At 42.6% G+C, this 15,642-nt stretch overlaps 1 protein-coding gene across 1 annotated transcript in view; it reads right to left on the bottom strand.

Annotated features, from left to right (window-relative positions):
- ATRN (attractin) overlaps positions 1–15,642 on the bottom strand; it is a 217,455-nt gene that overhangs the window by 17,718 nt on the left and 184,095 nt on the right. The window contains exon 27 of the mRNA XM_067297263.1: positions 10,161–10,239. Within this exon, the coding sequence (XP_067153364.1) occupies positions 10,161–10,239 (79 nt within the window). The remainder of the gene's footprint in view (positions 1–10,160; positions 10,240–15,642) is intronic.

Raw genomic sequence — 15,642 nt, 5'->3', positions numbered from 1 at the left:
AGACGTACAGCACACAAGAAGGAAGAAGCTGCTATCCAGAATGCAACTCGTTTGAGCAAAACTAAGTATATCATCATTTTCTGGAACTCATAAACCTGCTGCGTTCTTCTCTCTGCCAAGTCACCTTTTGCTCTTTTTTTTTGTGCAGAAGACTGAGACACCTTCTCTCTAACCTTGGAGTTCAGGTAAGGTGGCAGAGATGCATGATAGCATCGATATAACTAAGCCTGGATGGGTCTATAGCTTCTAGGATTCTCAGTCCAATAAAACATAAAATTTCACTAGCTTTGGCAAATGACAAAGTTTTGCTTAATCTCTCAAATATCAAAAAAAAAAAAAAGCATTTCAGAGCAGATTGTAGATACTGTCACAGAGCGAAAAAAAAATCCCAAGCCCAATAAATTCACACAAACGGAGATGTAGTAAGCATTTGCAAGCAAACTTGCGTGGACCTCACACTTGGGCAAAAGAACTCAAGGAGTTTTAGCATATTTAAAGCACCCCAGCAGATTGCAAACTAAAGCAAGCGTGAAACAGATTGCCGGGTTGTTGTTCCCGCAATTGTCCCCTTCAGCTATCATAAAGCGCTTTGTTTAATGGCTATAAAATCAAAGAACAAGCTGTCCTGATGAAGATGTCCAGAAGACTTACAAACTAGAAGCTATTCGCTCTTTGAAGCGAGTTTACTTTACTAAGGAAAATGTGCAATTCGGCAACCTGACACCTACTGAAGTCAACAGCAGCTTCAAGAAATAAAATCCCGAGCAGCGCCGTGAAAGCAGAGCTGCCTCTGAGTGCTACGACACCAGCGATGGGAAAAGCAACGGTGACGGAGACGTTGCTGCCTTCGTTTTCCGATCTGCAAAGACAGCAGCCAGCCCAGGTAAAACCAAAGGTCCATCTCACCCAGCATCCCATGACCCAAGAAGCAAAGGCCTAAGGAAGTATATCTCTTCCTTACGCTGGTTCCTGCTGTAGCAAAGGTCACGTTACAAAACAAATTCAGAATAAAATCAGAATAAATTTGAGAAATAATTGCTCCTTAACCGGGAAGTCACTCTGCAAATACTGTGCATATCTAACCTGTGCATGTCTATATCCTTCACTATCTGTTTCGCCTGTCAAACTTCTAATTGACAGACATTTATCATGCTATAAAGGAGAAGTTGTGGCATTTCCCTCGCTAAGATGTGGAGCATGTCACTAGAAATCAGCTGCAGTTAACATTAAGATATCCCCGAACTCGGCCCATCCTCTTCTCTAATGATTTGCTGAGATTTAGAAAAACAAACCTGAACACTCTTTCAAGCAAAGCTTTGGTTTCTAGATCACATGGTTAATAGGACAAGCTGGAATATTGTTAACCACTTGTGTCTGAAAAGGATCTTAAAGGCATAATGTTTGACAGCCTTACAATAAAACACACCAAAAAGTGTGTACTGAAACGCACCGTGGGCATTCAGCACCGAAGTAACTTTAATCTTAAAAATGAGAGCTCGCCCAACTTCCATGTGCATGGATTTTTTTTTCTGCTGCCACTATCAGGAGAAAAACTCCTTTCAAGAATTACAAGTCAAAGCAATCGCAGTAAGAGAAGTGTTGAAACAAAGCCCGAAGGTTTTGCTGCAACCAGACGCTAATGGTACCTGACAATAAATAATGTAGACAGTACGTGGTGGAGAGGAGGGAGGAAAAAAAAAAAGAAAAAGGCAAAGAGAAAGGAAGATAACTGAGGTTGCTCATCTCATAGCGCACAGGGACTACAGGTGTAGATCCAGGAGTAAACACTGCAGAAAAGCGGTGTTTCATACCCGTGACTCTTTAAATTCAGATGCATGGAGTAAAGGGTAATCCAGAATGAACGCTGCGCTACCGATGTGATAAAAACAAGCACGGGAATTTAGGGAACCCGCTCGCTTTTCTTGCAACAGCGCAGGCTCTCATGCAAAAGAAAAACAGCCATTCAGGTTACTGGGTTAATTGATTAATATAAGCTATGCTGTGTTTTCTGACACGGAGAGCTTGACCGTTTTATTCGCAGTAATAAACCAGTCGCTGGTTTCTGTGCAACTACCCTGTTACCATCAATCTAAACCATTGCCCCCTGCGGAGCCTGTTTTATGAGCACAGACCTCTGGCACCTTGCGGGATTGGGCTCCGGCGTCTTCAGGCATGGAAGGATGCTGATTTTTCTAGAGGACAGCCACTCGCTTTGGATTTCATTTACGGTTTTGGAAAGCTAACCAAAACAGCTCTCCGGAACTTGTAAGGAAGGCAAGTTTTTACAGGAGTGTTTCATTTCAATTTTTCAAAAAAACGAAAACTCAAGAAGGGGGAAGAAAATGGGTGTGCTAATTAAGCAAAGGGCATTTATAAGCTTTCATTTTAACACAGAGTAAAAGAGAAGCAAACAGGATCCCACAAGGCAGGAAGCAAGCTATTCCCAACGGACAGGATATATTAATGCCGCAGTACCAAACACCAGCAAGATACCACCAGGAACGTCTTGTACCATTAGCCCAGGTCAAGGAAGGTGAAATTTCAAAAAGTGAGAGAGGCAAAAGAGACAACAGTCTCATTAATAGCTTTTATCGGAAAATTTGTAGATAGAATCCTTCAAAGCATTGCTGAAATTCAGCTCCTTCAAGATCTACAGCTTCTTGTTTTAAGAAGTACAGCTATTCTGTGCATACAGAAGAGGTAACAATTTTGAGAGGTTTCAGAGGAACTTTGGCTGCAGAGATTTCCACAGAGCACGCTACCTGTTATTTCCTTTTGAGCAAACGAGTCTGATTAACGATCGTCTTCTGAGGATTTCCAGCTGCAGCCTTTGAGGTTCCCGTGCACTTGGCAGGGCGCTGCAAAGCTAAAGCTACGGTCAACTTCCTCCTGAACTGACTTTCTGCAGCTGAATTTCTGTACTGCCACAAAACGCCGGGCTCCGCTCTTATCAGTAAGCGGTATTAGCAGGCATGTTCTCAGTGCCGTCCACAGCCAACGTTAAAAGCTAGGATACTCTGAAAACAGCAGTGTGTTTTGAACCACTACCCTGCCTGCATGGCAAAGATAAACTGGTCCAACGGGCCAAAACTCAAAGACCTCCCAAACGACAGCGAGTCTTAACAGAAGACGACAATTACGATAACAAAAGAACAGCTCCAGCGTCTCGGAGAGAGGGAAAAAGTAAATATAAGGAGACAAACTGATCTGCATTCTATCATTTAACATACTTAGGAAAAAAAAAATTGAGGACAGAATAGACTATTTGGTGTCTTCTGCATCAAGCAGAACCGTGCAGCTCTCCCATGCAGAACGCTGGAGACGCTGTTCTCCAACATGGATTCAGCGACCTGGTGGCCTCCCTCCCCAACCAAGGCTAAACTGAGGGCGATACCGAAACAGAACAAAGTCGTCTCCTTCTTCCAGACCAATTTTCTTAACGCCTTCAGTTCTGCAAAGCGCTCGAGTGAGTCAGTCCTCTCGCACATCCCCTCGAAGGCTCAGCGCACTACATCAAACACACAATCTAATCAAATGCCAAAAGGTCTCCCTGCCTACGCCGAGGATACGTCAACAAAGGATAATAAAATTCTCGTGGCAAGGTTTATTAACTCTGACTTTGCAATGCGCTAGCTGGAGTCACAGTGATTTCGCTGCCGTCAAGGGGACGGACGGCGTGCCCGTCCTTCCAAAACCATGGGTTGACATCCCCGTGGTTGCAACGGTACACGGGCATTTCAATGCTGGGCTGCATTGCTATCGAGCCGGCACTAACCGGTGGTCAGGCAGCAGCTGGGCATTAATACGAAATAAAATATATCCTGATGCGAAAACCTTTGTTTTACGTTTTAGTTACTTGGCTACCTTGGGGGAAGGAGGAGGAATCAGTGGAGTTACCTACAAAATAAAAAGGGGGTACAGAAAAAACACACAAACATCTAAGACATAAATACTCCACGAGGATAAGCCACTCTGTTTCAGAAATAAGTGAATTAAAGCATTTAGCTACAATTGTATTAACTCCCATATAAGTCAAACAAACAAACAATTTTCTCTGACACTTCCATCATCGCTGAAAATTAAGTTTTTAAGCCCCTAGAGCAGTGCACATATTAATGTTAGCTAATTAGTTTTGTAACCGACTTTGCAGGCTATGTTGAAAAAGGGGGGGAGGAGGGAATTAATGTTCAAATGCTTCTCAACAGGCATTTCCACACTTCAAAACTATAACAAACCAGAAAGCAAAGCTGCTGGGAACTTGCCTCATGCTGAAATGACAGAACATATTTAATCCAGGGCTGATTAAGATAAGTAAGTTATTTATCATAATCATGCCCAGTAGGAGGGCACAGAAAACTGACCTTTAATAAGAATACTAAGATATCGTTTGTAAAAAGAAAAAAAGAAAAAGGAAAAAAAGGAAAAAAAAGTGTACAGTCCATGTCCAATGCCCAGGCAGACTAGAAAATATATCAATTCCATATAACTACACAATAGCGAAGCTACCTTTGATTGACTAGAGCTCTTTTAGCATAATTACACAACACTCTTTCTCACTGATTTTTCCAAATAGCTAAATTAGACACCCGTACCACTGATTCCTATTGTCACAGAGAAAGACCCAGGAGTCTGCAATTGCAACAGCTCTAACGTACAGAGTTAAGGTTGACCTCTCCTAGTGCCAGTCTATCACACCATTGCCCAAAATATTGGACTCTGGTTCTCTGCGGGATATAATAAAAATAGCCCCAGCTTCTTTCTTAATTCTCTGCTGCGGCTCTGCCCTTCCAACTTAGGTGGCAACACCCCGAAAGACCACGTAAAAAGTGCTCATCTGGGTGCCGAAGCTGCGTACGAGATTGTCGCCCTGATTTGCGGTACGCAACGCAGACGTACCACAGCCAGAAATGGTCGGCTGGAACGGGCCATCTGCAAGTTCAACCAGAAGTGAGCTCAACTAGGCACAGAACCGACAGGAGCATCTTCAAGCAAAAACGGACCATCAGTTCCATCTAAGCCGGAATCTCTTATCAGTTTTAATCTTTTCGGCTGTTTTTTCTTTTTGGGGCATCTCTTCTTTCTGCTGTGATTTCCTTGAGTTGGTGACCAAAGCCAAACAGATCATTGCAGAGAGCACTTGGTGTTTGTACTTTGGAAAAAGCCTACAGGTCACTACAAGTGGGTTCCATTCATGGATTTTAAATCTAGGGATAGAGAAAAAAGCTACAATTATTTGATCTGACCTCCTGTACAGTACAAGCCACAGAATCTCATCACGTGATTTCTACAAACATGTTACTTGGATCGACATAGGAAAGACCCTTCCAAACACATTCAAGTCCTAATTTGAGATCCACCTTTCTAAAACCAATTGTTGTCATTGTTAAACTAGCCATTAAAAACAGGAAAAAAATAAAAATAAAAAAGCATTTCTTTAATTCTTTTATCCTCATTCCCAGACACTAAGCGTTATGCCTTTGGCAGATTATTTACAAGACCTCTATATTGTCAAGAATCTTCTCCGATTCTTTTCCCACAGACAGTTGTTCACATTATTAACTCCCTCTGTGTTTTCCCTTGGATAAATTGAGTAATTTGTGATGCTTTAGTCTGTCCCTTATCTCCCAGACCGCAAATCAATCTTGCAGTGTTTTTCTGAACCATCTGCAACATCCAGAACATTGCTGAGACCAGGGCGGATGCAGAATTCCTATAGCCATCCTGCTACATTATACATAACACTAACACTGCGCTCTTATATATTACTTCACTTACATACCCAGGAACTGGGAATTAACATACAGCTCTTAGGTCACTACAGCCACCATCGTTTCAGGCTCTTTTCCGGGAAGCATATGCTGGGAAGTAAACCTGCCCTAAATGTTTTACATCACATACAGGCTTACATTTGACACCGCAGTGACACAACTGAGCGTGCTGACCACCTAATCTAGACCTCTGCAGAAGTCATCTGCTTGTGATGATTCTCACTCCTCCAACTGGTGTTTTATCTACAAACTACACCAATGGTAAGTTAGTATTTTTTTCCTCCTCAACTGACAGATGCTGAATGCTACTGCAAAACAGTCCAGAAACACCCAAACTACTGCCTGCTGGGAGTAGAGAAGTTCTGTGCCAGCTTATCTAGTTTCTCATATTCCCCCTCCGAGCAGCTGTGTCTGCCCACTATCAGACACGGGCTAATGAACGGGACAGATTTGTAGTCTGACCTTTCATGTTCTAGCACAGGGCCAATATCAGATCCTTTCAAAACAGCGCTGGAAATCTCCACGCTGCAATGAAGATCCTGACTTACAGTTACAGTTTTAAGACATTCCAATTCTGAATCCTTTTATTTAACAAAGGATACCTTAAATCAGAGTCTTAAAGACAAGACACGAGATGAATGAAGTACTAACAGGTGAGAGTTGGAAGGGGAAGAAAAGAGAGGCAGGGCAATAAGTAACACGCAGTAAAAATTCCTTTGGAAATTCTTTGCCATAATACAGAAAATAATACAGAAAGCCACTTGCCTAAATGGTAGTCGGTGTTCATAGACAGATGGGGACTGGCAAAGCTAAACCGCAAAGAGATGCTAAAGCAAAGGGAGCCAGTGGAGACAAGAGCGCTGCTCTATTTTGAGTACACTTGTGAAGGAAAAGATGTTTAGCAATGAGGTCAAGGAGGAGGCGGATAATCCCTGCAGTAAATCAATACACAAAACCCATCTTGGATAAGTTTTGGCAGAGCAGGCAGAGTAGAGAGATTCAGTCCTGGAAAGTCTGGGCAAGAACAGAGGCAAGATATAGACAATTTTAAGGATGTTAACGGTTGGATTCAGTTCTAGGCACCTAAATTTAGGTACTTCTGTATGTGCTTGGCATTGATGTTCCCAACACAGCAAATGGGGCACGGAGAGCGACTCAGCTCACCCTCCCGTAGACAGTTTTACACGGGGTCAGCCAAATCGCTATCCACGCTCCACTCGCTGGAAAAACGAACAGGAGCTCTTTCTTGGCAGAAGTGGAAGAGCAGGAAGCCAGCTGAGGGTGAATAGACTCAAATTTGGATGCTAAGACAGAATAAGAGGGCAAAAATTTCAAAACAGCAGGTGGGTATATTAAATTTATAACGCCAGTCTCATATTTTGTGTGTTATTTTCTATCACCACCTTGATGAATCTTAACATGTCATTTTCCAGAGACAAGATGGAAAGATTTCCTATTCCTATTTCCTAATGTCACTCACTTCATCCTAAGCCTCTTATAAAAGCTGCCTTTCTATCTCCATTTTCCTCTTTAAGATGTCTACAGATATTTAAACATGGTGCTCACTGGGGAGAGAATAAACACACAGTTTACTAACCCATCTCCTCCCTGCCCAATGGGACACAAATTGTTCCGGTTTTTACTTTAGGTCGAGTTTTGTACTCTGCAAGGTCCACACTTTTGCTCAGTGCTCATTTTGCTGGAACTATGCATTTGCACACCCAAAAGATACCTTTTGGCCATAAGGCTGAGGACCATCAGCACTGACACGTGCAGGCAGCTGGTCAAAGCGGATTAGCTATAGCAAGAAAGAAAATGTAAGGAAGATCTTTTAATCTTCACATGTCTTACAAGATCCAGAGGTAGATTCTCAATTTGCAGACCACTGCTTTCTCGCTAAGGAGTGATACAAGTTAATTTAGTTTCAGCCAAATGATGCTGCTATAAATTTTCCCTACCCCATTCCACTAACCCGATCGGCTAAGCACAGCTGCATCACTTCTCCCAACATATTTTCCAAGCCCATATTGCCTGAATAATTCTGATTACTAGATCTTCCACCCAAGGCTCCCGTAAGGGTAATGGAGAAAAACAAAGAACGGTCACTTCCAAAGTAAGGAAGAAAGGAAAAGTCTAAAAGTCACATGCTTCAAAACCTTCCTTAAAACAGCAGAGGGCAAATCATGAGGACACTTGAAAACCTGCAGTGTAGGAAATTGCTATTAATCATTATTTTAGCTACTAATGCTTAAAGGGAGCCCTGATAGGATTTATTGAGAGTCTGCATAAAAAACTTTCGGAAGCTATAAAAACCATCTTAAATACTACCAAAAAGTCAAAGACTTTTTGGGTAGTCTTTTGTCTCTGGAGACTGTCTCCATTAATACAAAATATCTAACAAATGGCATGGCAAAGAATTAAAATGGTTTCCTCGCATTTTACAACTATTTCTAACAAAAGAAGAATGGAATACCACAGATCTACGAACTACAAGATAGATTTATGGTGCTCTACACTGAAATAAAATTCTAGTAAATTTTGATATAATAAGACAGCCTATATAATGAGGAATAAAATTCCTCATTTCATTAAGGTATTCCCTGTGCATTTTCCAGATATGAACTGCACATAGTACACCACACATACAGTTTACAGATGATCTGCTAGAAATGAGTGTTCTACTTTCACATGAGTACTTTTAAGATTTTTAGAAGAAAAACGCAACTTCATTAAGAGGGCTTTGCTTAATGCAATGAAGGCGTAAGACAAATAATGGTGAAAGACAGGAATCTTCCAGGAAAAGAACATTATGATGAACTGTCTGTCAATTAGCTACATCTGTAAATTGAGTTTAAAAAGATTAAAACATGCTAACACTAACTGACCCCTTAACTCCAATTCATTTCTTAAAAGATGCATCAGACTGAAAGTAACTTCATTCGCAGAGACATTTTACATTTAAGCCACTCCTAAAATATTTTAACTGTGCTCCAGAGCATGATATTTATTTCTCCGTCTATATTCTTTATATATTCCTAGATAACATTTTATCGCAGGAACCAACAGGGAAGTATGCTGACTCTATCTTACTTTCTTGCCAAGAAAGGGAGAAGGAAAAAAAATAGCCACCCTAGTCCAAATCTATCTACCTTCAGAGACTACGGAAAACCTCAGAGACTTAAATGACTTCGAAGACTTTGGGCTACCTATTGGGAATGGGCAGAGTTCACCCTACAAGCCCTTAGCAGATGATACCCGGTCTCAGATGATGGGTCCAGACACCTGCATTTAGGAGGGACACATGGACTTACTTGACTAAAGCCTCGCTACTCATTTTACGCACGAGAAAACAGATTGTACAAGACAACTGCTGTAAAATAATCACATTCATGGCCCAGTCTAACCTCTGTTACATCTGTACATTATCCAGGGCTCTGTCCTCCTCGGTTGTAGTGCCTACCGCAGCACGAAAGCCCCAAGCACACGCGGTGGTCTGCCTTGCTGCACGCACAACTTGCTGCTCTCCAAATACAGCTCTACTATACATTTATGCATTTGTGCTTAAAAATTAGAAATAAGGACCGACAAGAGCTCAGCAGACCACAGGGCTGGCACATTAGCCAGGTGTCGTTATATTAAAGGTAATGCGAAGCTAGAGCGCTTAATTAAGAAAAGGCCAAAAGGATGGTAAAAAATCACCAAATGTATCAAGGATAAACAAGGAAGACACCATAGCTTGAGGGGTTTATAGAAGACATTTTTTAATATGCTATGAACTATCAAACAAAATACAAGGTTGGGAGCAGTATGGTCCATAGCTAGGTGAAAAGGAGAAAGCTTTGCCATGACAGTTGCCTTTTTGAGAAGTACACCCATAGTTTTCCAAACCCTGGGTGGCTTCACCCGCCTTTTTCTTATGTTACCATGCTCCGGAGAGGAGGAAAAAAAAAAAAAAATCCCTCAAACAACTAATATAAGCTTTTCATTTAAATTAGGGATAGTTTCTTTTCAAAAGATTAAAGCAGTAGCTAATGCAGTTCAGAGCTGCAGCACAGAAATTTCATCTTTCCAAACAGATCAAAAGATTCGCCTGGTCTACAGTGGTTTCGTATTTAAATGATCTGGAACCTGAGTCCTGGCAACACCGGACATTCGCCTCTATTTTTTATGCTTCATGGAAACTGCAGCATCAGGATGCTAAAGCAGCATCATTTGTCACCAAAACAGTAATCAAAAGTACATTATTACAAATGCCTAAACAGAAGCATTTATAGATTAGTGGAGCTTATCCTTAACTGAAGGTTAATACTATGCATATGTGAATAAATACATAAAGGAGAAGAATTATAAAGGAGTCATTTAAGAGACAGCATTCAATTTTGTCATTTCAACCTCTCTTCGTCGTGATGCCCAGCAACTTTGTTTAATCTTCCAAACCACGGCTGCCACCAGGAGCAAAGACAGGAAACAACTGTAAAGGAGAAAAAAAAAAAGAAAAGAAAAAGAAAAATCTCTTATTGTCCTTGTCCATAACATATCAGCAGCTGAAAACTCTAGCAAATCAAAAACTAGACTAAAAGTTCATATAATACTTAGAGGTACTTTGATGAAAGATAATACAGCCGCGCAAAATGTTTTGCACAGTTCAGTGCTCATGACACCTGGCGAGGAAAGATGTACATCTATTTTCGGAGAAAACTGCAGTTCCAGAGTTACCTATTTGACCTCTTGTCATACAACGCTAGGAAATTTCACTAGGAAATCAGAACAGTAAGGCAGAAAGATTTAACCAAATTGGGGAAAAAAAATAAAACAATACCAATGATCTTTGGCTATATTTAAAGCGAGAGGATAACTGTGACGTGTCACTAGAAGGGCATCCGGGATTCTTTCGGATACCAGGGTTGGTCGTACTGAACTCGAGACATTGTCGTTTGTCAAGTGTGAGAATTTATTAGAGCTAAGAGGTTATAACCAAGCTATCAGTATAGCAAAGCTAGAATTATAACAGTACTGAAAACATATATACTTTTAAGAGCTCTAGTCAACACCAGCGTGCACATCAGCAGGTGACCTGGTGCTCAGCCCACAGCCCTGCTGGGTGGGCAGCAACGCGCCCATTAGCAGGTCCATCGGTGGGGAAGGGCTCCACAGGGCCAAGATGTCTACAGTGTGGGTCTGCGGTGTCACTTCTCCTTTGTCTGGACTTGTCAATCGTGGGGTCATTAGAAGGTGTGCCCCCAGGCTGCAGCAACCCCACAGCATGGTGGCGCCGGCCGTGGTGCACCCGGGGTTCGTTAGCTCTTGGGGAGCGTCCCAGAGCAAACCCGTCTTCTACGGGTGCACCATCCGGAGCCCCCACGCTTGCCTGTGTGGTGCGTGTCACTCCACCCCTTGACGCCATCAGACGTGCACGTTTTTTTTTCAGAAGTCAGCAAGTTCCCTTTGGTGTGCGGTGGGTGGTTTTTCGGTAAGCACAGTGTACTGGCTGCCAGTTTAGCACTGCACTCTTTTCCAAGCAAATCTATTCGGGCATCTGCACTTTAAGGTATGTTGTTAGCAACAAGAAGCTGCTCTTCCCCAGATACTTATCCAGTAGCAGGACAAACGCTCATGAGCTAGTCCCATGAGTACTCCTTTTGCCGCTGCGCAGGCTGAACATGATGTCCCATATTTGACAACTATTCTACTCCATACAAAACCGACCCGTAAAAGACCGGTCATTTATGTCAACCAGTTCCACGCACTGTGAAACTCCACGGTAATTTTGGGGAAGGTAAGAGGACAGTCCTCCCCAAAGGCTGGCTATCTGCTATACATTAGTAGTAACATAAAAGCAGCGGCTATCATTAATCAAGGCACACGCTCCTCCTTGGGAGACTAGCAAATAATCAAGGGCAAAACAATTTTCTACAGTAATTTTGTCCCATATTATGAACATCTTGATTTAAAAGTGCTAAGGCATCGATGGTTCCATCTTCTATCTCTTCTATGGTTATGGAGAGATTCACAATTGCTTTTTCTAGTTCAGCTACTCCCAGTCAGGGCATGCGTCTAGAAGGGGAAGAAAGAAAAAACACAGGTCTGGAACAGGCACCCAAGCCAGAACGGTTAGTGGCTTATCAGATTTATGCCCATGAGAGGATCCACCTCTCTGGTAATTGAAATTTGGTCGCCACCCTTGCAGTTGGGTTTTAAGACTATTCGGCTCTTGTAGTTAGGCCCAGCAGCAATTTAGCACTCTCAAGATAAGAGAAAAAAGATTGCTATTAATCAGCTTATTTGTTCCTCGAAATGGAATATTTCTTTTCATAGGAACTTCAAATATAGTTGGTTGCCTTTTTTTTCCTTATTTTCCCATATTTCCCTGATTTTTTTTTTATAATATACAATTTTACACTTTAACTTAAATCAACAGCTGTTATGCATAGATTTTACCATCTTTTTTTCTTTCTTTCCTTTCTTTCATCAAGGAAAGGTGCTAGCACCTTACTTAGGATCCTGATTTTTTATAAACACTGGGATATAGCTGTTAAGTTTGGTTATCAAGCTGGTATGAGTATCTCATACTTACCTACACCATCTTCCTTTGATGCTACTTCTATTCTGGCTCCTAGATTCACTCTATCACTTACACACTTAAAAAAACCCTCCACATTACTCATCTCAACAATTCTATCACTATTTCTGGCTGCTTCTTTTCAAGCTGTCCTCTTCAGAGGATCCCTCTGTAAGACCCAAACAAAAAGAAAAGCCTACCAAGGCCATTAGGTTGTTACAGTTTGGTTTTAACTGTAACTGCTGAAACTATTTCTTTTAAGATTATTCAGTCACATCAATCTATTATTCAAATTTGAACAGTTTTCTTTTTCACTGATTTTTCTTTATGATCAGAAACTTTTACTACATCTTGAGGCATTTTCCAGCCCTTTCTGGTTTCATGTAATTAAAGATGTTGCCTTTTCACATTATAGGTCTTTCTTGTTTCTTTGACTTCTATCCTGCAAACATTTAACTCTTCCATCTCTGGTTACCATTCCGGTAAGGAACTCTTTATCATTGTTTTTTTTTTTTTTTTTTTTTTTTTGCACTCACCCTATCGGTGATGGATGTTATTTGCTTTCATAGGGTGATGGTACAAAGCTTTTTCCTCCCAAAGGTGTGGTTTTCAACACAACAGGGAGTTTTCATTTCCTCACTTAAAAGGAAAAGTCAACCTATATGGGACAAGACATCCCTCTGCATTTTTTTTTTTAAACTGTTTATCCAGTTTCCAGTGAGCAGATACAGTTTGCTCATCAGTTGTAATATTTTGGGTACATTTGCAAAAGGATGACTCCCCCATGGCCTCACACTGGGCTCTGTCCCCACAGTCTCGGGAACACTCTCAGCTGCGTTGGGACGGAGCAACAAGCAGGACGGACTTCAGGATCCCTCGCAGCCTGTTGCTGCCCTTCCATCTAAACACCTTGGTTAGGTTCAAGCATAACGGTTACGTTCATGCACACACCAGGTCTCCGGTGAGGCCCGGCCAGCGCAGGAGACCCCAGACGTCGTGCAGACCTGTGCACTTGCGGCCCCAGAAGCGTAGTGGTTACAGGCACACAAAATCCTGGGTGAAGCCCCAACGGGCCCCAACCAGTGAGCAGAAGGGTGTACTTGTTGCCCAAAGGCGTAATGGTTATCAGCATTATCATGCAGCACTTAACACACACTCACACACTCTCCTGCTGGAAGGACTACTTAATTGGATAAGGACTTTTGCCCCATTTGATTTTTTTTCCCACACTCACTCAAATCAGCCATTGCCCCAGTTTTTGCCAATAAGCTTCAGCAATGGTCTGTAATTCTCCGTGGGTGCAATCTCATGCAGACATCCTGCGCTGAGGCTGCCCAGGAGGCCTCTCTGCTTTTGCATAACTGATGGTCACACAGTCCAGGATCCCAGGTTTTGCCTTGTTCCTGCTGCCCGCGAGACACACGCTGCCTACCCTGCCTCCAGACGGCACAGCCAGCAGTGGGGTCATTCGCCAGCATTTCCCGGTGCTGGGATACGCGCATTACTTCTTCCCAAATATCTCTGTCCTCATCTGAATCATACACAGCACCGTAAACTTTGAGTGGATATGTGTTATTTGCCTTCAGCACTTTCTTGCGTTTATTCTCCATTTTGGCTTCCCTCCTATCACTATGGGCTTTTCCTCGGAGATATTTAGCCTCCTCCAATTTTCCCAAAGCTGCTTTAAGGCAGCTACACAATAGCCAGCACAGGTACACTAGGTAGCTAATAGTTTTGCCCCTTCCTTCCTTTAATTTATTCATATTCCTCCACTTATTGTACTCATTCCAAACTGCATCCGTATCTCTGCCATGATCCTATACTCACCGCGAGTCCCACTTTGGGTTTTTCCATCCCTTCATCTGAAAGAGCTCAGCAAGCCGTTCCCAGGTTTCTTGAACATTACGATCTCAGGAGGACAGCATGGCTAACGTACGGGAATATCCCACTTCTGACACCAAATATATGATGTGCCACTAAAGGGGCGTCTGGGATTCTTTCGGATTCTGGAGTTAGTTGTACTGAACTCGAGAGATCGTCATTTGTCAAGTGTGAGAATTTATTAGAGCTAAGAGGTTATAACCAAGCTATCAGTATAGCAAAGCTAGGAATATAACAGCACTGAAAATATATATCCATATCAGAGCTCTACAGTTCAATCACAGGTGCACAATGCAGCAACAGCTCTTGCCCCTTATGGGCCACTCTTCCAGTCTAATTTTCCCTGGTTTCTTCTCAGGGTCCTGCAGAGTCAGCGGGTCTGATCCGCCTGAACGTCTCCCCCAACTCCATCTGCATCCCTAGCCCGATCTGGGAACAACCTTCACTCCTCACAGTTTTTTTAAGATCACAATTTTTGTTTTTGTACAACGGTACCGCAGAAAGCCTCTCCTCTGAAGCACCACCCCGATGGGTGTGGTAGGAGCAAATGTCTACAGACCTCCTTCCCCATGCTCTAACATATACTTAAAGAGAGTACTTAAAAGAAGGTTAGGAAATAAGTGGTCTATTCTTGTTAAAGTGCACTATTTAAGCCAACCACTGTGCTCTGCGTGCTTGAACTGAGATTTCTTTTAAACAGAAAAACAGTGTGCCTCTTTCCCTCATTCTAAGCGCTCTTTCGTTCCCTCCAACACCGACGGCACAAAGCTCCAAGTGTGGCATTGCAACCCCCATTTAAAAGGGCAAAACCACACATTTAAGCCCCCTCCCAGGTCACCGTCCAAGGGCTCCTAATGGCATCCACAGCCATGCCGAAAAGCGACTATGCTGGGTGAAATGATGAATACTCTCTGCCTTCAAAAAAAAGCTCAGTCCTCCCCCAAGACATCGTTCCTTTTCTCGGATCACCAAACCTCCTCACATTTTGAAACAACTCTGTGGTTTCCCCCATGCCCTCCTGACACGCTCATCTGAACATCTGCAGACCCTGACGACTGCTTCTTCTTGGATGCGAGGTCTACAGTGGTGAACCTAAAGACCACGATTTCTGATGACCGCAGGTTTCTCACCCCATTGTTGGCCCCCTCTTTTCCTAAATGCCGTAATGTCTGTCTTATACGAGACGTAGGGGAGAGCACGTTTCGTCCTTCGAGCAGAGTGTCGGGGAGTCCTACCCTACAACGGCAAATTCTTTAGCACAGAGTAGCACAAAGACTTGGTGATATTGCAATTAATCATTAAGAAAGGACAGAGAGCAAGAGCCTCTCCTGAGATGGGAAAGAAAGGGAGCAGATTAGCAAACAACATGAGTGATTCAAGCCATTCCAGGGAACCTCCCAGGGCACTGGGAGAGGGGTTGTCTATCCTGTTAAA

Source organism: Apteryx mantelli, chromosome 5, assembly GCF_036417845.1.
Source record: "Apteryx mantelli isolate bAptMan1 chromosome 5, bAptMan1.hap1, whole genome shotgun sequence".
Taxonomy (NCBI): Eukaryota; Metazoa; Chordata; class Aves; order Apterygiformes; family Apterygidae; genus Apteryx; species Apteryx mantelli.
The sequence above is the reverse complement of the archived record's forward strand: the minus strand, read 5'-3'. Positions and strand labels throughout refer to the sequence as shown.